The following is a 23527-nucleotide window of genomic DNA, read 5'->3' as shown; positions in this document are numbered from 1 at the left end:
AGTGGATTTCATCATCTATAATTCTTCGATAATTTTCCACTGAATAAAACATTTTCACAAATTAGAAATGAGATTAATTTCATGAAGTTACATTGTTTCTATTAATACAATTTGGTGTATAATGTTATTTCTGTGATGCTCACCTAGCAGTTGCAGTTGTGTGACTTTTTGTCCACGTAGAGTATGCATTCTAATATGTAATATTATGTTACAAATGAAGTATAATTAATGCAGAAAGTTTCAAACGAGCCGAGCTGTCGAGTCAAAATAGAATGCATTAATGTCCCCTGTTTCTAAAGGATACAGCGTTTAGGTAAACGTAGCCTATGTAAAAAATATCTACTAATTTTCAATTCCAAATAAAATTTTACTAATTTTGTAATAGAAGTCAGAATCTGTTATTTACCTTTTGGCAATTCGGTCCTGTCTTTCTTCAATGCAGAGAAGTGTGTCTTTCTTCCCATCCCTTCTCTCGAATAGGGGCATCTTCCGCCACGTACACATGACCGCTTCCATCTGCTTCACGTTCTCTTGAGTCTTCTGTATCCTACCTTGCAGTTTCTCCACCAGAGCGTGCAAGCGTTCTATAAACTCCCATAAGTCTGGCATGCAACAACATTTAATACATTACTGAGATGGCGTTATTTCGCGTGAAAGTGGCGATATAGATGTACAGACACACCAGCCACACGTTTAAAAATGGATTGGGATTATATCTTCAACTTTCAGAATATTGCACAACTTCCGATATACCAGAAGTCATTTTATTTTTAAAGGTTGGTCAACTATAAAATCACGTTTTGATAAACATATCTCTTTATAAAGCGAGAAAGGATTCCTATTTATAAGTCAGTTTATACATGCTTATATTCAGTCAGGTTACGTAGTATGAAAGTTATGGAATAAATTATAATTTAGATTCAAGCATGCAAAAGGAAATAAGATTAAGCATGGTTTAATCTTGATTTAATGAAATGTCAGATGTACATAAACAAGAATTTCAGATGTACATACTCAAGGTAGTTCAGCTTTGTGCTTTGTCTAACTCTTCAGACTTAACGTCTCGTTTGTTAATAATACGTTCATCGACTGATATACTTAAATTAGAATTAGAATAGACATACCTTCTACATTCTCATGAACTGATTTTATAACACTTATGTCAGCTTGTTAAAAAAATGTTGTCATGCTGTCTTTCTGTTTCAAACAAGATTTTCTTTACTTCCGCTTTGTCGCACCAGAGTTCGTTTCATGGTGTAGCCTTATTGAGTTTACAATTAACATTGACCACACTTAAAAAAATACTTAATGAACAATGACACGGTATTCAAGCTATGGCGATTACACGAGTGTACATAAAGAACAACAATTTTGAGACTTGAATCGCGATAGCTACTCACACACCAAGTTCTCGAATTGGCCAAGTTCGTGAATGACCGAATGGCAACGTCATATACTGGTCCACAAGAAATAAATACAATACGTGTTTTCTTACTAGAATAAATACAGTGCTAGTTATAATATTTATATTTTAGGTCACCAAACTATTTTTGGAGCACCAAAGAAATGTAGTTACAATTTTCAATGCATACGCTTTTAATATAATAAAAAAGCACAATACCTCTTTCTTTAGTGTACAAAAAACTTGGACAGTGCCCTAAATATTTAAAAATTATGTTCTTGTTTACGTTAATAATTTTATTGCTTTATTATAACGTGATGGTAAGTAGTAAGTAAGTACTTACTTAGCGTACTCACGCGAAAAGTAATTTTTGTATAATTAAATATTTCGTGCACCAAAATATAAATTACTTTAAATTGTTTACGTTCATAATGTAATTGCAATGTTTTACCATCAGGAAATAATTAATAATAAATAGTCTTTTTCTAACGAAACCTTTTTCAATATTATATTTTTCACATTTTAATTTAATATTGAATATTAAATAACAAATAAAATGTTCGTGTACAAATGAGTATTTGGACACGATGGTACCTAAGAATTATTATATCATGTAACGTTGTATTTTACTGTTTTTGTCTTGCACAGCTATCTATATTTTCCATTTCGAAATACAAATCTATGTACTTATTAATTTACAGCATTGCCATTCGGTCATTCACGAACTTGACACGTTCCCGTTGGAAATAAGAACAATAGACGCTTAAAGTACGACAATACGTCTGTACTGCGCAGTGCGCATATCCCCGTCTGTTGGTTCCTTACACAGATATGTGGCCCAATTGTAAATTACGCTTATGAATAAAGGAGAGACAATTATTATAACTTTACTTGTAATAACTGTATATTAGAGTAAAAATTAGAGTTATAAAGAAAACAGTCACTGAAAAAACAAAACTCAGGAAAAACCTAAAATATTTTAATATTCCCGGGCCTGGGAAATGTGCGATACGGTAAATTCGTTCCTGTTAATGACTACTCTGAAGCCGAAACATTTCAACAATAGAAATAAGTTAGTAATGTTTCGACGTGGTGTGAACAGAAAACTGTGGTGTGAGGATTGTGCCACACCACACCAGCACTAATGCATAATAATATCAATTTGTTATTAGAAAGAATATTTAAAAGAATTTCTTGACAATACAGTCTCTAATAGTTGTACAGACAGATAGTTGTACAAAAGTTTGTAATTTGTAAACGATTAGTTTTGGTCAGGGATCTAAAATATAAACTTTGCTGAATTGATGTTTAGGATCACATTGACAATACATCTCAAAATCTGAACTACAGTTTGTTATTGCAAAGAAATAAAACTGAAATATGATTCTCAATCTTGAATCCAACTTATTGAGATTAAACGTACCGGCAGAATTCCAATCGAGTTCCTTCTGTCCCTTCTGGATCAATTGGTCAATCTTCTCCACTTGTTCCTTGACCAACTCGAACTCTACCTCTCGGCTGTTCCTTCTCACTTTGTTGTACCTTAGGGAACACAGCATTCTCATAAACCACAGTAATATAACAAGTATAAAGTAATTTGAAAATTTCTGGCAAGTTCTGAGCTGTGGTTTATCAATTTTTGGCCGGACATCTATATTCACATAAATTTGATACCAATATGATGAACAGTCAAAACAGAAGATTTTTGAAGACGAACGGGCTCCAGAAAAGGCGTAGACGGTCGGCCGGTTGGTAAGGTTATAACAATGAATACAAAATGTATTCAGTTCATGGGTGCACGCCTGCGCAGTTCCGTTAACAAATATTATGGAATTAAAGTTCCAACTACTACAACATCCACCGTATTCACCAGCCGTAGTTGGCCCCCAGTTACTATTTGTTATTTTCAGACTTGAAGGAGGTCTGGTGGAAGGTTTACGTCTAACGAGGAAGTAACCACCCAAACAAATGCCTTTTCGAGAAGCTTCCAAAATTTTACTTTTTAGACGGCTCACAAAAATTGGAAAATTCTTAAACCAAATTATGGAGTTTTGAAAGGAGATTATATTAAAAAATTAAAATGTTCACAAAAAGCTTATTGTATACTTTGTTTAAGGACTTATTGATTTCAATTCTATTCAATTTCGTGTTGGGCTGTTATAAGTTAAATATAGGATTGAAGAATGCTTATTAAAATAAGTAAATTGTTGTGATCAAACGGATAACCAACCAAACGGTTTATTTTTTCTAATTAAGGTTTTCAAATTTTTCTGGCTGACAGTGCATACGCAGAATAACCTTTTTTACTGATATGATTGATTTTCTCATGCATATAGAACGTACATATATTGAGATACATACATATATGTATTCTGTTCTCACACATATATTGTCTGATATGTCGTTCAGATATTTATAGAGCATCTCGCACCGAAACAGTCCGATGGTGGCTGTTGTGTTTCAATCCCCCCTAGACACCAGGCGTAATGAATAATTACTGATTCTTCTCAACATCTACTTCCATCAAACAAAGACGATAGCCACGTCAAAGTGAGCCAACAGCTAGTGGCCAACAGTGAAATGGCATTATGGCAGCACTAACTAGATGTCGTTAGACTATTTTGGCGCAGTCTGCTCTAGCGAGAACACAGTATCTGTTAAATAAAACGTGTACTATATATACATATGTACGGGGTGGGCCATAAGACAGTTGTCACTAGCAATCCTTGGACTTTGTTTTTCCTAGCGTAGTAGTTGTGAACTTGACTAAGTCAAACACTAGCAGTTTGAGGTTATGTTTGTTTATTGTCGATATCTGAGAAAGTATGAATAGGAAATTAACAACAGAACAGCGTGTGTTTGTTTTGCAAACATGGTGGAAACATGATCATAATTATAGTGATTTGATTGTGGAACGTTTTCCAAATATTCAGCCTCCATCTCGACAAGGTATTCGCAAATTAAATTTAAGATTTGAAGAGACTGGGTCGGTAGCGGAGCTTCTTCGTTCAGGTAGGCCAAGGTATGTTACTACAGAAGAGAATCTGAATGACGAACAATCACCGATGAAATCGCAAAGTAAAGCATCAAATGAGTATGGAATAGCAAGAACAAGCCTACGAAGGATACAGAAACAGTTGCATTTGAGACCATATAGGCCTACCTTACTCCAAGGCCTAAATGAAGATGATCCGGACAGGCGTGTGGAATTCTGCGAGCTGTACACAATCCGCCAAGAAGCCGATCCCAATTTTTACAAAAGCATTCTTTGGAGCGACGAAGCAACTTTTAAGGTGAATGGCAGAGTGAACAGACACAACTGTGTCTACTGGGATTCTACGAATCCCCATTTGACGATGGAGACAGAGTTAAACGCTCCTGGCGTGAGTGTATGGGCTGGTATTTTTAGCGGTGGGCTAATCGGGCCTCATTTTTTTGAAGGTACTGTCAATTCTCTTAATTACCTAGATATGCTTCAAGAGGTGTTGTTAGAACTGGAAAATAATCCACTTTATGAATATCTGCGGTTAAGAAAAAGTTGATATGGCAACAAGATGGAGCACTCCCCCCCATTATAGACTTATTGTGAGAGACTTTATAAATAATAACTTTAATGAATGGATTGGCAGACGGGGTACTATTGAATGGCCTCCACGGTCCCCAGATATAACACCGATGGATTTTTCAGTCTGGGGTATACTAAAAAATGAGGTTTATTCAGTCAAGATTCGTAATGTTGAGCATTTGAAGGAACGAATCCAATCAGAATTTGAAAACTTACAGTCCAGGAACATTTGCGACACAATTTTTAAATCTGTGTTAAAAAGATGCAATCTTTGCTTAGAACAGCATGGAGACCACTTTGAGCATATTTTTTTAGGTTCATTGAATACTACAGGTTTTCCTATATTAATAAATTGTATTTGTACTACATAGTAAAATAAATGTATTTGTATTTTCTCTTGTTTGGTATATTATTGCACCAAATGCATTTTTGTCAACTGACTTATGGCCCACCCTGTATATTAGACTGGGCGCAAAGCGACATACCATTCAATTGTGAGGTTCAGTTGTACGGTATACTTCCTGAATACGTCTCTCTTCTCATAAAGCTTGATGGCTTCCTCGGGTATATCCTCTTTCTCCGCCAACTGCAGATAATGGACTTCCCGAAGGATAGTTGTCAACTAAGACCATGAACATATAAATTAGTATCATCTGATTTAACCATTAACATTGTAAATGTTCTAGACTAAGATAAAAAAAAGGTTTAATATTTTTGAAATACTGAATATAATTTATATGTTTATATGTCTCAATATTTCTCATCTCTAGTCATTAGTTAAATAAACATTGAAGAATGAACAATAAACTAAAGAGGACTCCTCACTACTTCTTAGCAGGGGACAAACGCAGTCTCCGTTGAAAAATCACACTGATTTAGTCTCTCTCAGCAAATGAAAAAACACAGTCTGTTGCTGAAAGGCAACAAATGAAAAGCTCTGGTTGCTTTTCGAATTCTGTCCTATTACTTTTAACTTCTTATTTCATGAAAGATCTAGAAAAGGAAAAAGGATTAAAAAAATGAAAAAGCATGAGGTCTGTTCTTAATAAATCTTTCTTATTTACCCTATAACAGTCATTTCTCCATTTAAACAAATCTTAAATCAAATTTTAAACGGACACTAAAAAAAACAAAACAAAAAAACAACCCCGAACCCCTGTTTACTTTTACAAGCTAAATTTATGGTCTGGGTGGAACTTATTATCAATTATAAAATGTTGGTGGGATGCTATTAGCTCTTGTTTAAAAGTTGCAGTATCATTAATTGCAGTCTCATAGTTGCAGGGCGGCTTCTGTGGCATGCAATGAACCTGATCTCCGTTGCCAGAAGATGCCTACGAGCCACTACCGAGATATGTTTGACATAGAGTGGCAGAATTGTATAGTCATGAACTAGGTAGAGCTAACGACGGTCACAGGTTCAGACACGTTGCGAAGCATTGCAATAAGTATCATGCCTAATTGCTCCTTCTGTAGTGAAGGACACGAATACAAGAAATTTAGAAATTGGAACTATAAGGATATCCTTTCTGAATAATTTGGGTGGACACTACATTTATCTCATAGATGGGTAGACTCGTAGCACTCTATCACGGCCTGGGCATCTGGTAAGTGGGCATCATGAGTTTCATATCAACATTAATCCTTACTTACCTGATTGTGGAAGTTGAGCAGCAGCTCGCTGTTGTTCTTGGTGCGCGTAAGCAAGGATCGCTTGAGGTTGCGAGCGATCTGAGAGGGCACGAGATTGGTCCACTCAGAGAACAGTCTCTGGTCAAACTCCGCAAGGAGAGCCATCAGACGCTCGTAGCGTTCTATCACGGCCTGGGCATCTGGCGACTGAACTATGCTGGATCATTACAATTTTGTATTAATAAAAGTAACGATTTATCGGAAATTCATTGATTAACCAGATAAGTATATGTATGGTTGTGTGTATATTTGCACGTACATATGGTCGAGACTCTTGAAACTGTGAACTGGTAGAGTGATCCTCTGCCTGAGTTGAGCAGTCCACTGGAGGGCTCCAGCCACCGGGGGCATGTTCTTGGCAACCGGCATCCGACCCGTCGTCATGAACTCTTCCATATGTTCATTGAATAGTTCCTGCACAGTCCTCACGATTAAAGACTGAATTTTACTTTTTAATGTTCTTAAACGTAACGTATAAATATTTCCTCTTACAAAAAAGTGTAAGCTAGTGTGAAATTTGTACTTAGACGTTTGAAGAATCACAGATCACTCCAATAACAATAATGCATCTACAGTACAGTACAGATGTAACGATATACATGTAACTGATGATTCTATATGAAGAATGTTAATTAACACATTGTTGGTATCAGAGTTGAACTACCCTACTTTTGCTGTCAAATAACGATTTCATCTGATGCGTAGCTGTATAAAGTCACCAAGACCATCATCCTTTTAAACTTTTATGGAGTTTAATATAAAACTGCGAAATCGAATGCTTCTATTTACCTCTGAAGTAGACATCTCAAACTCCAGCATGTTGACAATCATCTGGTACTTTGTGGTGAACTCTTCTTTGATTAGAGGCCGCTCCAGCACAGAACCCACAATCTCAATTAACTGTATGTAAACAAAGATCATTGGAAAGTGATATGTTGTAAAGTAACCCACAATCATCAGTAAATATTTAATCAATAAATAATATTAAACAACTTTAATTTACAATTCTAAGAATGAAAACTTATATAATAAATTACCTTAAAGACACTTTCCAAATTTGAACAGTCGTCAAAGGCCTGGCAGAGGATGGAAGCTAGACGACGGTCCAAGTCCTCAATATTTTTCTGGAAGGATTCATAGTCAATGAGAAAAGAAGGATCCTCGGGGTCCAAGACATCGTAGGTCTTGGTGGCGAATACGGTGAAGTGATCATTGAACTCTCGCGAAACTGTGATGATTCGAGAACTAAGGGCTCTTCCCTTGAGACCGCCTATCTCCACTCGCTCCAGCTTCATGAACTCAAGAACCGTGTCAAAAAACCACTGGAATGAAAATATCAGAATTACTGAAGTTCTGTGATAGAGAAATGTTTATTGGTGCTTAGGAACTGTGTCGTGACAGATTAACGATCAGAATATTAACATACTTGAATTGTATGTAGCCTGTCCAAAAAGAGCTGAAATCTGCCAAAGATAACATTTGGATGGAAGGTCCACAGTTGAGGTGGTCGATCCTTAAAGAAAGGCACCAAGTTGTCCTTGTACTCATCAAATATCTCTCTGAAAGATACATTTTGAAGAGTTACAACATGAAGCCTTAAAATTTCGATGACTTTAAAAGTATTTTTTGATAGTGGAATAAAAAGAAGTTGATTAATTTACCTAAATGTCTTCAAAACCGTTATAGAGAGCTGTACACGTTGCTTAGCTTCATCAACATCTGTCTGGAATATTGAAGTGGGATCAAGATAGCGTTTGGCCTATAACATTTAGTATTTAAGGTCAGGATGTGGAATGTTTAATCAAAAGAAAAAAAATGTATTGAAGCAAAGTACAATATAGAAATTTATATTTACGAGTATTATATTACATTCTTAATAACTTATATTTTATTAACATTTCAAAGCAACCTTAACTAGGTTCTAATTTAAACTCGGTATGCATAAAACGGGTCTTGATATTGATCTCCGGAGGCGTCTGCAAACAGATTATACTATCCAAAGTACCTATTACTATAATCAAAATTCTCCATTACAGTGAGTTAGTTCTACGGCTACCTGCTGAATGATCAGGTTACAGATTTGTTTGAGGAGGATGATGATTTTGCCCGAGTTGCAATAGTAGCGAGAGTTCGCCCACACCAGACACACGACGTGCATCAGCGGCTTGAGACAGGGCGAGACGTCAGCAAAGTCCGTCTCCTCCAGTGTTGTAAAGTGTTTGGAGAGGGGCTTCAGGAATTTGCAGATGTCCTTGGCTTCTGTCAAAGCTGTACAAAAATTCTTGTGAGAATTTCTCAAGATGTTTCTAAATTCGTTGAGGCTGAAGTTAAATCTGAAGAATAAATTTAATTAAGTTAATTGAGTAGAATCTCAAAACAATTATCACTCACTGAGAAAATATAATGGTTGAGAATATAAAAGTATTCTAGAATAAAAGTCAGTAAGTTTTTTTAATAAAAAATTCAAAAAATACGTTTACTCCCACAACTTAGTGAAAAGGCATTTTGATATGTTTTGGAATAGCATTATTGCTTTAAGAGGCCCACGAGTTAGAGTACAATACTTCGCTTACCAGCAACAATGTTACGGAATATATTCTTAAAACATGGGAAATATGCGCTATCAGTTCGTTCCAAAATAACTGCCATCTTCCAGACTCGGTCATCCCTTAACTGTTCATAGATGTACTGAAGGTTACGTAGTCGACCTTCCCAGAATGTTGTTTCTACAAAAAAAAAAAATTATCCAATAACAATCAAAATAATAATGATAATGCTTCTACAGTATTACACTAAAGAGAGTTTTAACAATTAAACACAATGGATAGATTTTGTATATATACTATTGACAATGAATCAGGATATTCAAGTATTTTTACGTATCTTTACCTGCAGAAGGAGTTGGGTTTTGCCCGTTAGCAAAAGCTTGTCCTGATTCTTCTGTGAGAATGTCGTTGATTTGAGTAGCCCATTTGATGATGACACCTTCGATGGCAGACTTCAAGTAAAGATCAACAATTTCTCCATTACTACAAGTACGAATAAAGGTTAGTGTTTGGATTTTGTTTAACTTAAAGAACATATTTCTCAAGATTTTATAAAAGGAATATATATATACCTCTCTGTGAGCTCCCTTTCGGCCTCGTGAACTCTCTCGATGCCCACGGGCATGGGCAGCACGGTCTGGCCACACACTTGACCCTTGACTTGATGCACCGTGCTCTTGAGGGAGTGCACATGTTGGCTCACGTCCTGGGCTACGACTGGAGGCCAGTTTTTATGATTACTGGGGTTCGACAGAAGTGGCACGAATATCTGGAACCGGCAAATTGTTTTATTATCACCCTCAAGAACTTCTGCGGGTTTTGATGGTAAGAACAATTTAGTAAAAATACCTCATCGACCAGAACAGCCAGCTGTTCGATGGGTTTTGTGGCCATGTCCCCCAGGATGAGAACATCACTGAGATTCTCCTTGGGAACAACTAGTTTAGCCTTCTTAATGAAGTAAGCGGCTTTGCTCTTTAGATTTACTGGGAAGCTGGTGGACGGGATCAGCTGAGCTGCTGCGTTCTAGAAAAACGGTAAAGTTTAAACACAGATTAATCATCATTTCCCAATTTGGATTAATATTAGCTGAAACAATAGGGAAATTTATATTTTCTAAAGATTTGAAATAAATAAATTTGATTTAAACAAATATTGTGTACAGGGCCGCATTTACAAATTCGGCGCCCCTAGGCCTACAGACCAAAGAGCGCCCCCCCCCCCCCAGAGGACTCTGATTACACTGACGTAGAAATCCAGTAATTTTCTTAATTACGTAATTTTGATGAAAGATAATTACAATAGTATAAATAAATAAATAAATATATATATATATATATATATATATATATATATATATGAGTGTTTTGAATAAATAAAAGCAATGAACCAGTTGCAACATAATATTCTAGCTATTGTTATAATAACAGTGGTCATTTGTATGGTGTAAAAATAAGTTAAAAAATATGAGTTTTTAAAGTCTTTTATTTGATTTCAATCAAAAAATGAAAAAAAACGTAAAATACAGCTAGAAATAATAACATGAGTACACATAAGATAATTTGAAACTTATTATATTTGATGAAAAAATTAATTTTGCAGCTTCGATAAAAATACTTTGTACAAGAGAAGAAAGTTTGGTGTTTTGGGCAAACATCCAAATGCCCAAAAGAAAGCCAATTAGCCAAAGGCTCAAAATCATTAAGTCATTACAATTTTCTTCTTTGCTTTGACTCAACAAAAGTACGTGTTAATTCTTCTACGTCCAGGCATTCAGTGAGGTCGGATTCTATCACCATAACAGAAAGTGCATTTAATTTGCACTGGCTTAGAGAGTTTCGTAAATGGTTTTTCACTCGTTTTAAGACAGAAAACGAGCGTTCATCGCTGCAGTTGGTGACAGCTGTACTTAAAACTGTTCTTAAAACAATTTCAAGTACCGCCGAGCGCCAACACCACCCGCCGCCGCAACTTTGTTCTTTTGTGTACTTTAAAATTTATGCGCCCCCTAAAATTTTGCGCCCTAGGCCTGGGCCTAGTGGGCCTATAGGGAAATGCGGCACTGATTGTGTACCTGGAGAATTATGAGGATGATGGTCTCAGGCTTGTCCAAAAACTCCAGAACCACCACTTTAAGCTCTTCTGTAGCCAAGAGACGAGCCCACTTTTCTGGTTTTAACTTCAGCGTCTTCTGCACGAAGTTGCCAAGAAAGTCGAGTCTCGTGTCGGGAACGTTCTCCATGATGCCCTCTTAACTTGTACTTGAAAGAAATATTTACAATAAACCATTAGTGTTTTCGGTACTCATTGTAAAGGTAGAATAAGGAGACGCATTTTCAAGTTTAGTCCTCAATTTTAAACCAACTCAATTCATAAACTGTAGCACATTAATATTTTCTATTTTATAAAACTTCGTAATTATTGCTACAGTTATTATACTGACTTAAACTTAAAATAAAATTTAAAATTGAGCATTAAACGTGAAAAATGGGCCATCCTTACATTGAGTGAAGATGAAAAGTCATTGTAACAATATCGCAGGGCTCAGAAATAAAGATATATATTACTTTACGTTAATAAATAAAAACAAACAATGATGGTCATTTCAAGATGGGTTTAAACTAAGATGTAAATGTAAAGCATAAACGCCCTCAATTAAACCATAATATCCTGTTTACAACAGTTTAATGAGAAATAAAGAAGTCAAGGCCGTAATGAACCTATCAGCAAGACAGTTTAAGGTCTCCAAGTTAACGGGGAGGGGCGGGGGCGCGCAATCTGCTCAAGGAAGTAAGGTCTCATGATGCAGTGGGAGTGGGGGCCTATAAATAAGAACACGACCCAGTGGGGAAAGCCGTGCCTCGCACCCGCTATTTTCTATATAATTTATTGTACATTGTAGTAAATTGTTGACATGTCACGCGAGCGCTCATCTTCTTGTTGGAAAATCCATACGGCGCCAGTGACACAAATTGTGCAGGTCCGCCTTCAGCCACGCAACCCTGCGATAAAACCTCCCCGTCTGTGCAAATATTGTGGATCTTCTTCCCTCTCGCTCTCGGTTTTTCTCTAGACAACAACTCCAGTCTTATCGATAGCTTTGGGAAGTCTAGTTTGAAAGGTTGCTAGTCTGATACTTTTATGATTTTGTACACACATACGATATATCTACGTATTATTTATAAAAGTTCGAATATTTTTAGGATGAATAGAGGTTGTGAAAAGGGACGTTTCATTACTTGTTGTGGTCAGTGAATTGCTATCGCGAAAATTGAGAGTTATACACTTATTTACACGTATCAGTTAGCACAGTCCATTACCATCAAGTCCTCTTGTGTACTGTTTCTATTATTATGTTCTGTTTTTACAGCCTTCTAGATTAATCTTCTCCGAAGCTCTTTAAAGGAAACAGGATTTTTACGGACATTTCCCATAGTTTAGTGATATAAAACTCAACACACAACAATCAACAATGCTCTTTGTTTTGTTCAAGGACTGACGTATCAAAGAATACACTGTGTTGTAGGACGTTCTTGACCAAGAGGATGGATTGGAGAAAATGGCTCTGTCCACTGATTTTCGAGAACTCCTGATCTTATCCAGTTTAATATTTTCCTTTGGGGCTACCTAAAAGATTAAGTGTAAGAGGCACAGATAAACGATGTAGAATAAATACTCGTTGCCCATATTATCACTGTAGCAAAGGAAGTAAGGGTAATTTCCAATATATATGGAATGTTCACCTTAAACAATGTTAAGATATCAATGCTGGACTTGCGCTTGGAAACTATGGAAAATTTAAACAAAAGTCACTACTTAATAATATAACATTTTTATCACATCATGGTAATAAAAATATTATATTAAATGCAGACGCTGGCAGGTATCACTGAATTCATATTGAATGGATTTTTTCACTACGATATGTTTTAATGCAATGGCTTTTGGACTAATAATGTTTTAATCCGCGTGTTGTCGAACAAAATACAATTTGTTTTAGAACCTAAAAAAGATTTAAAATCTTTCTTCTTAATTTATATGTTTGAAGATATCTATACATATATTAAATACATCACTTCTATCTAGATGGAGGTTCTAAGATATTTCTGGTGGAAAATATCGCGGATTGAAAAAGAAAGGCCAAGATATTAGGACTTTTAATTTTGCCAGTGTTGTAAGTTATTAATGATCCTAGGACTTAGGACATATATTCTTCTTGGTGCAAGAGAGAGATCTATATTACCTGTCTGCCTTCAATGTGCTTACGTTTTCGTTGCGTTCTGTATGGTCTTTAATACTCCGTTTTATCGGTTTATTAGAATATAATTTTCTTTCTAAACAACGTATTGTGTCCAGGAACTGAAAACCAAATCGGATTGTCCGAGGGATAATAACACAACCAGGGTTTTCTTTAAATCTGTGCGAATTTTATTTATTCCTGGGAACAAATCTTGGTGTAAGTCTACTAATTATTATTGGTTTTTATTATTGTGAAGTTAGGTGTGACAGATAGGGTACTGCTATGTTATATATTGTATGTTTATGAATATCAATGACTATAACGTTAACACTGCATTTTTCATAAATAATATCATGAGAGGATTTCGTTTTAAGCATTGATGTTCCCCATCTGGCCAGGATCCCTTCAAGGATAAGTATGTTTCGTTCAAACAGCGGGTTCCAGTAGTATAGCAATTCTCCTGGCATGAGTACATGTTTTAGTCTACTTTTAGCCGTCTCTTTGGTCGTACTTAGCTGAAGGAAGTATTTATTTAATGGAATCAACCATTCCCACCAACATGTCTAGATAATGCTCATGACCTCTAAAACAGTGAAGCCTGTACGCGACATGTTCTCCGGCGTACCTTATACAATATATGTGATATAATTTGTATATATGACTGTTTGATTATGGGTTTTTTGTGAAATTTGATTATCCTTTTGCCACTTTAGTTTCGAGCGATAACGAAGACTTGGAGGCTAAAAAGTTTGATTTCCGTTTTATTGTGTGTCTGCAGGATATCTGAAATGAGCTATAGACTTGAAATTTTGTACCCAACTTTAGTGATACGTGTTACGCGGCATGTACATTGGAGTAGACCTGCCTTGTAACTGATAAAATGAAATTTCAATTTTAGTTTATATTTTATAATAAAAGCATACACATCGTAATGAAGATTAAGTCAAGTAGAAACAAATCCGGCCTACTTATTGTTACTATAATAGCCACATTCGGTCCTGTAGGTAAAGACTTCTCAAGATGACATTCTCCTAAGGAACTATGAAGCGTTGAAGGTGCAGAAACAGACGAATACGAGTCGGACTTACTGTCCGAGTCGGACATTACTTGTCCCCTAGCTGTTGAGAGCAGCCTTATTGTTCATTTGATTTGGTTTTTCTTAACTTCTACATTTAAATGTATGTAAATGTATGTGAAAATTAAGACCAATGAAATAAATTTTGAAGACAAACAGTGATCCAACATTTAATACTCGAGGTGAGGAGCGAAACTGTTTTATTAGTGAATATATTATCACATCATCTCATCTGAAATCCAATTCGAAATTGGTTGACTTTATAATCAATTTCAAACTTAGATTTGTACCGAAATATGCAGGAATCTCATCAAACATGTGAGGAAAACGTTTTAAGGGAAAGTTAACCTTCATCATAAATTGCAAGTTTTGAATATCATAATACATTGGTGTATTAACCTAGTTTTCCACAATAAAATTGAAACGTTTCTATCACAATCTGAAACAAAATTGACACGGTATACAGTGGCTTACTATTATGTTAGTAAAAGTCGCGTCTAATTATGATCAGAAAACTTTTACTTAACTATATTGATATTCAAACTCATATAATTAGAAGGACGAAGGATGAATTTGAGTTACTTAGTTATTCATACTTTCAGTAAATATAAAAGAGTTGTTTGGTAACTGTTCAACGAATTTTTAAACGTAACTTAATTGTAATTAATTCATTTTAGGTGCATAATTTATGAAACAATAGGTATTATTAATAAAATTAAAAAAACATTCCACTCCATCGCAATTCAAATAAACAAACAGCATTAAATTTTCTTATTTAATATTTAACATTTGATTTTGAGGTATTAAATAATAGTATGTAATTCAATTGCATTAAAATTGCTCTTTAACTGAACTAATTATATTGTCATAAAGTTTAAATTATAAAAAGAGAGTAATTACAACTTTTTGCATTTTCCAGGAGAATAAAGACAGAAAATTTGTACAATATTGGATTGTATCTAGAATACATACGCTAGGGGCGGCAGTCGGTCCGATACTGAGGGGCAGAGCTGTGTCGCGCCGCTCCGCTCACACTGAAAACTTTGCTGTCGTGACTTATCCCATTGTAGCCTACCTAGTATATCTTGTGTATAACAATACAATACAGACGACTGGGAGAGGGTATACATAAAACTGTCTTGTGACATATCATATGAGGTTCACTAAGATCGATGTTTTCCTTGACCTTGCGGCTGACATCTTGTGTATAACAAGACAATACAATACGGGAAACCGAGGGTGGATGTACATCACTACTAACTTTTAATGTGACATAAACATACTTACTTAGATGTTTTCTTGATATTCGGCTTCTAGGAATCTATTAATCTTACATTTATGAGACTCTTAGATTTAAAATCATGCTTTATAATTTCTTGGACGCAAAGAATATCCATGTAAAATTTTAGTATAATCAGTTGAATAGTTTACGCGTGAGAGCAAAAAAAAAGCAATTTCTCATTTATAATATCTGCCACATATGGTACATGTATAGGGTGATTCAAAATTATGATAATAGAATTTGGCTAATGTTGAAACTTGCAAAAAGTAAGAAAATATGCCATGAAGATGTGTCATAAAATATTTTATTTGCTGTCTCTGATCGTATTGTTTTACTGAGTATCTCAGAAATCATGGTAGTTATAATATTAAAACTTATGGTAACTACTGATGTTTGTGTTGCAAATTACAAAAAAATCATACAATGTTAATAGATAACATTCAAAATAACGAGAGTTTAAATTTTATGTTGGTGCCAGGAACATATACGGAATAAAAGAGAAAATGGATAAACTAAAGCGGTGCAACGGAGTAAAACGAAGGACCCAAAACATAACAAAAATTCTTTGGCGAGATGACTGACTGCCCTTTAACCTACTGACCCCATGAAATCAGTAGAGTTCTTCCTTGCACCAAGTGGGACCTATGTGCCAAGTGTCAGGCCTCTATGACCTTTCTATCCAGAGTTATCAGACAGACGGAAGAACCTGAGCCGACAGGCTCCTTTCTAACTGAGGAGAAATGGGTTGGTAGGGATGGTGTCGCTATTCACACAAAGACGGTCTGCTTTGAGCCAACATCATCAAGAACCCCCCGAATTGAGAAGAATACCCCGTGCCCTGAGATGTTATCGATCTCGATATTGTACTCCTGAGGTAGAACAATCCTTTATAATTAGTTATAACTCGTACTTTATAACGTATGCAGGGAATACCGTTTACAGATAGTATCAGAATTACGGTGGTCTTGTATAGTGCCAAACAACTGCCCCTTTGTTGGCTCCACAGGCGATAGGCGAGGAGTACCGCGTATCATACAGCGTTGTGACGTGTGAAACAGAAACCACCAGAAATTCGGTGGTAACTCACGAGAGCCAGTCTCTAACGTATGAAACAGGCTCGGCATTAGGTAAGCAAATGTTACCTTTCTTTTTTTTCATGTTTATTTTCTTGGGAAGCGATAGACTTGAACGTGAACTGATTATATCAGAAATTATCTGGCTGACTACTACTACTCTCAAAAGTTTAGGTACCCGAGTTTGAAAGTTAAAAAAAACCTGCGTGTGCGGTAAACCTATTATTTATCTAGGTGTACTGTAAAATATCTATCGCTGATAAGTCTTATTTATTGAATTTTATGTTGTATTATGCATTATTTTGTGCTGTTTTTAACTTCATTTAACATCCTCATTTTTATACACATGACGATGTGACTTTCGTCTCAAAACATGTTGTAACATTTCTACAAAAGGGAAATTGAAACTGTTGACAAGGTAAACCACCATATATTTGTTGAGAAATACATTCAAATTTAAAGCATACGTTTAGACATATAAAGCAAATTATTCGCAAACAATAACTCCCAGTTTTATGACGATAACAACAAAAAAGGTAGATGCCGGTTTTTGGTGCTTTTCAACAAAACTACAACTTTGAAGATTTACAACTTGGACACCTGAGATCTGATCAAAACCAAATTTGTGTACAAAATAGTTACATGTGTACAAGTTTTAATAATATGGTATTGGTGTAATTATGAGCTCTTAAAGTCATTATCTTGGGCGTGTAATTTTGTAAACCACTATTAAAAACAATTAATTTTAATATCGGTTTAATTGAACATATTTTGTTTATTTACCACGGCCTGCGCTGCTCGCTTGAACACGCAAACCACCAAACTGCCGAGACAACTCCGCTATTGAAAGTTTCAAACACGAGAATTGATTTTTATTAGTTTTCCTGTATTTAAGAAAACCGCATGTTTGCAATGTATTCTGTTTGGCTTTTCCTTTTTATTTGTTATTATTTATTTTATTTTATTGTTATCCATAACAAATCTTGTCTGTGAGATACCTACAGGTTACCTACAGATACCTACAGAACACCTTTATTTTAGTGATAATTCACTAACATAAAGACCTCACAATGCTGTCGTCACTTTTAAAGAAGGAACTTGTCTGTCTCTGGTTTATAAATAACATTTGCGTTATAAATCGTCTGTACTTCTTTAGCCTCAATATATTCGAAAGATTATTGAGAGAGTGGCGGTACTTTGCTGGACACGATGGCAGATAAGGGTCCTTGAGTTCGTAAGTAGAGCCAAACGTACACGCAAACTAAGTTATATAACCTATACTGTATCATAATGTGTTTAACATATCTGCTACCTATGTTTACTAAAAAAGCCTCCGTGCATAAGGGGTTGTTCTTCATCTCAGCTGTAAATATGCCTACATTTAATTGATTTTGGTAGGAATAGGGCCTACTAATGAAACAGTATAGTGACAAAGAAGACCATAATTATTTATTTTTAGAAGAAGAAGTAGCCATAGCACCCGTATTTGTTTTTTTTTAGTTTGTCACAGGGCCTGGTGACTCAGGTGACGAAGAACCTAACATTTTGCAACATTTCGGAAAAAAAAACTATATTCTTTGCGAAAAGCAAGCTGCTGAACTCCTCCGAATGGTGGAGTTAACGATCGGATCGGTTGACAAAAAAACGCAACATTTATTAGTTCCGGTTTTTTGAAACTATAAAATCACTGAAGATTTCTTTGGTGTGTTTGTATAAACTGTTTGATGGGGCTTAACCGTTCCAAATCGTTGAATATTTTAATTCGAAGTATTGGTTATTATTTACCTAAAATGTTGATTCGTGACGTACCAAAAAAAACTTCATTAAATCTCAGAAGGCATAAAAGCAAAAAGAAAATAATTCGCAATGAATGCGACAGAGATGAGTGACATTTATAAACAGTCCGGCTAATTTGATTATTATTAATTTTATAATTAGTTTTCAAAATAGTAACATTATTTTTTGAGTAATTTTTGGGATTCTACAAAATTTTTTCCCCTATCACTATGTACATGGAAATGTAATTTGACATAAAAAATACAGTTCATACACGGTACGGAATAAAGGAAAACGTAGTGGAGGAGGAGAATATGCTTCCAAAGTTCATTATTTCCGTTTTGAATCATTCAACGCTATCTGGCGCATGGCGGAAATGGTGTGTCGTATTTCCGGAGTAAATCGCTCTTTAATGACTTGTCCCTCTATATGCTCTGGTATCTGTACTGTGTTCAGCCGTTTCGTAGTTAGTTCACACATTTTCACCCAGATAGCGTGGCGCACCGATGACTGCATAACCATGTTGTTTTATTGGGCTTTAAAAGGGAATGGTTAGGGCTTGTTACCACGTGGTAGAAATGTTAATGCTTCAAAATTGACTAAATAAAAAAGATAGTGATAAATTTTGGTTAGAGCCTCAGTCCACATGAAACGTTACATCCTGTTCGAGTTCCTTATACTATCATATTCCCATTATAATTGCGTCATGTATTAAATATTAAGTCATGTTTGCTAATGATTACTAGATACACTCTCAGAAAGTACGAACAACATGACCAAGACCTACTCTAGCTATAGTGTTGTCACTAAAACAAGATCTCAGTTTAATTTTTCAACGAACTAAAATATTCCGGTATTAATTATTTAATGACATGAGTGAATTGTTTACAGACAACTAACTGGTTACATTTTTAAATGCAAGTAAAGTTCTTGGGAAGAAATGTTTATTGAAATGCTAAAAATAATTACTATTAAATAAACATTAATGTGTTTTTACCACTTCTTCTGAATATTTTCGGAAAATCTCTAAGACAGGGTATATGTCCTGATAAATTTAAGATTGATTGTGTAGTGCCAATGTATAAAGCAGGTAGCCATACAGAAGTTTCCTCATATAGACCCGTATCGTTAATTAACACTATAGCTAAAACTTTAGAGGTAATTATTAAAGAACTGGATTATTTTTTTCAAGATCTTTGTTTTTAAACAATCAGTTTGGGTTTTTGCCAGATAGAGGCATGTTAAATGTATTGCGGATTAAATTTACCACCACAAGTATGTGTTGGCCATGTACTTAGACTTTCAAAAAGTCTTTGATTTAATTGATATAAATATTTGACTAAATAAATTATGAATTTACGGAATTTTAGGCAATGCATTGAAGTGGCTTGAGTCTTTTTGTAATGGCAGAAAGCAGGTTGAAAGATGAATGGTGTCTTGAGCAAAGAGTTGTAATTAAATTATGGTGTTGCACAAGGGGAAGTTTTGGGACCTTTAATGTTTATTACACAAACATTGTTTGTTCTGCAAATAATAAAAATAAATTAAGACAAAATATTAACTAAAACTTAAAAACTATTTCAATTTGGCTAATTCATAATACCATAGTAATAAATAGTAGTAAGTCAAAATGTATATTATTTTTTGACCGAAATAAGAAATGTAGAGAACTACAAAATGAAAAAATGTATGCCTTTATAAGTGTTTATGTGAGGGTATTGAGATGGTTGACAATGTCAAGTACTTAGGGCTTATAATAGATATAAATTTAAAATGGGACTTCTACACAAAATATCTAATAGGAAGCTTAGAAACATAAATTATTGTAGTTTATACCATATGGCAGAATATCTAAAGTCTGACCCCTTAAGTATGACTGATTGGTGGATACTGGTGGACCAACAAGTAGGACAAAATTTCAAATGTACATTTATTCATAAAAATATTTTTTCAACATTTATCAATATAAACAGTTTAACATTATACAATTATTCTGCCTTCAGGACAAAATTTCCTACAATTTGGCTATTCTGAATTTTAATATATGTAATATTTTAAATTCATATCCGTACTTTATTGAAAAATTAGTTTTTATTTTTTGTTTAACTTTTTAAATTATTAAACAAAGAAGTTCTTTTATAAAAAAGCACAGCTTTATGCTAAACACAGGTATATAACACTTTATATTTAAGTTACTATTTAGATTTATTATAAATTTACAAGGACAGTCTGTAAAACCCCACAAAACATAATGGACGCTCGGAGGATTATATGCCCCCAAATCATAAACTTATTTGTATATACGAATAACGATAAAAAATTACTGAAATAGTAATACAAACTTATAAAACTAGTCTTTACGATTGTATAAAGACGATAAGAAAGTATAATTAGTTTCCAAACAATACGAAATTAATGCCTCACCAAAAATCAGCTCTTGCAATAGTGCATATCATGTAACAGGGTCTGATAATAAATGTCTGAGAGAGTTATCAAATATTATAGACTCATTAGCATAGATGTCTTCTATATAAAAAGTTGAACTTTATAGTGATTAGACGTTTGATAAGTTCGCCGATATCTCCTAGAAGTTGTAATTATGTACAATAATATTTGAAATTATTTTAATTTGAAGATTACTCTACTCAGCCTCAATTTCTACATTTGTATAACAATTTGGATGACTTTAGTCCATAACTAAAGTACTGTAGATCATAATAAAACTTTATCAGAACATCAAAACTATTTCAGGTTTAAATTTAAAACAATTGTGAGATAATGCGGAGTTCCTAGATTGTTTAATTAGGAGGGAAAATAGAGTTATTAAATACATTTGTTAAAACGTGAGCCAGACACAAAATGATGGTTTACACCAGCTGCTTAACCAATAAAACATTTGACTAACCCGCACAAAGGCCGAGAGGGGCCGATTATTCTTCAGCCTGAGTAATCTCATTGTCAGAGACTCCAGTTAATTATTAACACAGCTGGTTTTTAATTGTTCCTATCTGTGAGCAATCTTCCTCTCTGTAATCACAAAGTACCGCCAGATTGAAGGATACATTAGCCAAAGGGCGGTTACACGTTACAGCGTTTCAAGTTTGCAATAATGGTTCATATTTCTTCAATTTAGTCTGAATAAGAAATAGGAAGATTATAAAATTATGGATATGTAAATAAGTAAAGAATTTTGTCCCAGTTTCAACTGGTTCAGATTTATTAATATTTTTATTTTATAAAATTGGGTTGATTTCTCTAAAGTGGTTTCCTTAGAAAAGACCTAAAATTTATTATACTGCATAATATAACTTTAATATATACTGATGTTAGGGTATACCTTGAAGAAATATATTTTGAAGTGAGGAACTTACATTTGAAATACGTTTACGTATAAATGGGATTAATTTATTGCCACTACGTCTTTAATTTGTAACAGTGAATGAATGTACAGAAAATATTGAAAATATTTTACAGATAAATTTAATTACTTGTCTATCTGCTAAAGTATATTATCAAGCGATGCAGCTTGTTGGCCACATTTTATTTTAAATCAGAAGAAATGTTCAAGAATTGGCAGTAGTTAAACAACCTTAACATGTTTACCCCTAAGAACAATTTTAAACTACAATTACGCCCTTATTTTTGGTTGTAATATTATAGGAGAGAAATCTATCGTATTCTAAATACCATTAAATACACTTTTCGATATTCTTACTGGTTATTAAGAATAAAATGAGAACGCACAGTGCTTGCAGGATAACATTGTTCTTTAGGTCTTAAATAATGAGGGGCACTAGTATAGCCGTCTCATAATGGAAGGCAATTAGTTAATTTAAACAAAATAACTTGTTATACTTTTTAATTTCTTTTTATATTAATCAGTATGATCGTACTAATAAAGTTAGTTTGTTAAAGTTAGTTTACTATAAAACTGAGCTGGTATTATTGGGGATAAGTTTAATTTTAATTTGAATGCGAAATACCTGAGAGATTGTAGATAGCATAAAAGAACAGCTGAATTTGCCAGAACGCCTTCTTACCTCCTGTTTCTATAAGTTGTTGCTTAGTTCCTAAAAAAATCTCTCAATATCCCGATTGTCTCCTTTGTCTCTATCAACAATACGCTATTGTCTATGTCTCCCTCTTACTGCTAAGCGCTTCATGTCGCATGAGAGTCTTTTGCTAACTACCGAGAAAACTTGCTTTAACCGGTCTGTCGTTGTTTTATCAAAGAAAGCTGTAGGAGAACGATTTACCTTTCTCCTTAAATATGACATGAGTTGAATATTACGTTCTTGATAGTCAATCTTAATATTTTAAAATTTATTAAATACGGCGAAACCCATAAATGTTAATAGAAAAAGCTCAGGTGCACAATACGTTTTATCTCTACAAGCATTATAAAAGACTGTTTCATGTTAATCCACCAATCTGCCTGTGTATAGTATAACTTAAGTCCACTTCCAATATAACAAAATTTGAATAGTTCATTGCCTAAATACGTATAAGAAACATTGCAACTCTAATGAATTCATTGAGTTTTATTAGTATCAAAAACATTAAATAATACTAATAATCAACAATATTATTCAGTTTAGTAACCAAAACTTCTGTATTATGCGGGGTTTCATGAATGAGATCTGTTCCAATTTCAAAGATTCTTGCCAAGGCCAAGGATCTTGTATTCAGTTCCAACCTTCTTATACGCAATTTGAGGAGCTCTTTTGTAAAATTTTCCTGTAAAAAATAACCTATAACCATTCTGAATATTATTATAATATAAATTCTGCACATGAAGACATTCTTCGTAAGCGAAGCGTTTTCTTGGACCTGTTAATTTTGATAACGTGGCACTTAGATATGGCACTGCAGTGTT

General features: G+C 34.4%; 1 protein-coding gene across 1 annotated transcript in view; it reads right to left on the bottom strand.

Moving 5' to 3' along the window:
• The window catches only part of LOC124369129 (dynein beta chain, ciliary), a 106831-nt gene extending 95384 nt beyond the window's left edge, over positions 1–11447 (bottom strand). The window contains exons 1-15 of the mRNA XM_046826935.1: positions 11280–11447; positions 10055–10231; positions 9778–9974; positions 9549–9688; positions 9233–9385; positions 8716–8927; positions 8321–8418; positions 8086–8218; positions 7697–7981; positions 7449–7559; positions 6919–7073; positions 6621–6816; positions 5453–5589; positions 2826–2944; positions 407–602 (exon numbers count right to left, since the gene is read on the bottom strand). Of these exons, the coding sequence (XP_046682891.1) occupies positions 407–602; positions 2826–2944; positions 5453–5589; positions 6621–6816; positions 6919–7073; positions 7449–7559; positions 7697–7981; positions 8086–8218; positions 8321–8418; positions 8716–8927; positions 9233–9385; positions 9549–9688; positions 9778–9974; positions 10055–10231; positions 11280–11447 (2477 nt within the window). The remainder of the gene's footprint in view (positions 1–406; positions 603–2825; positions 2945–5452; positions 5590–6620; positions 6817–6918; positions 7074–7448; positions 7560–7696; positions 7982–8085; positions 8219–8320; positions 8419–8715; positions 8928–9232; positions 9386–9548; positions 9689–9777; positions 9975–10054; positions 10232–11279) is intronic.
• Positions 11448–23527: the final 12080 nt, after the last annotated feature.

Source organism: Homalodisca vitripennis, chromosome 1 (genome assembly GCF_021130785.1).
Source record: "Homalodisca vitripennis isolate AUS2020 chromosome 1, UT_GWSS_2.1, whole genome shotgun sequence".
Taxonomy (NCBI): domain Eukaryota; kingdom Metazoa; phylum Arthropoda; class Insecta; order Hemiptera; family Cicadellidae; genus Homalodisca; species Homalodisca vitripennis.
Note: the sequence above shows the minus strand (reverse complement) of the source record. Positions and strands in the feature narration are given on the sequence as shown.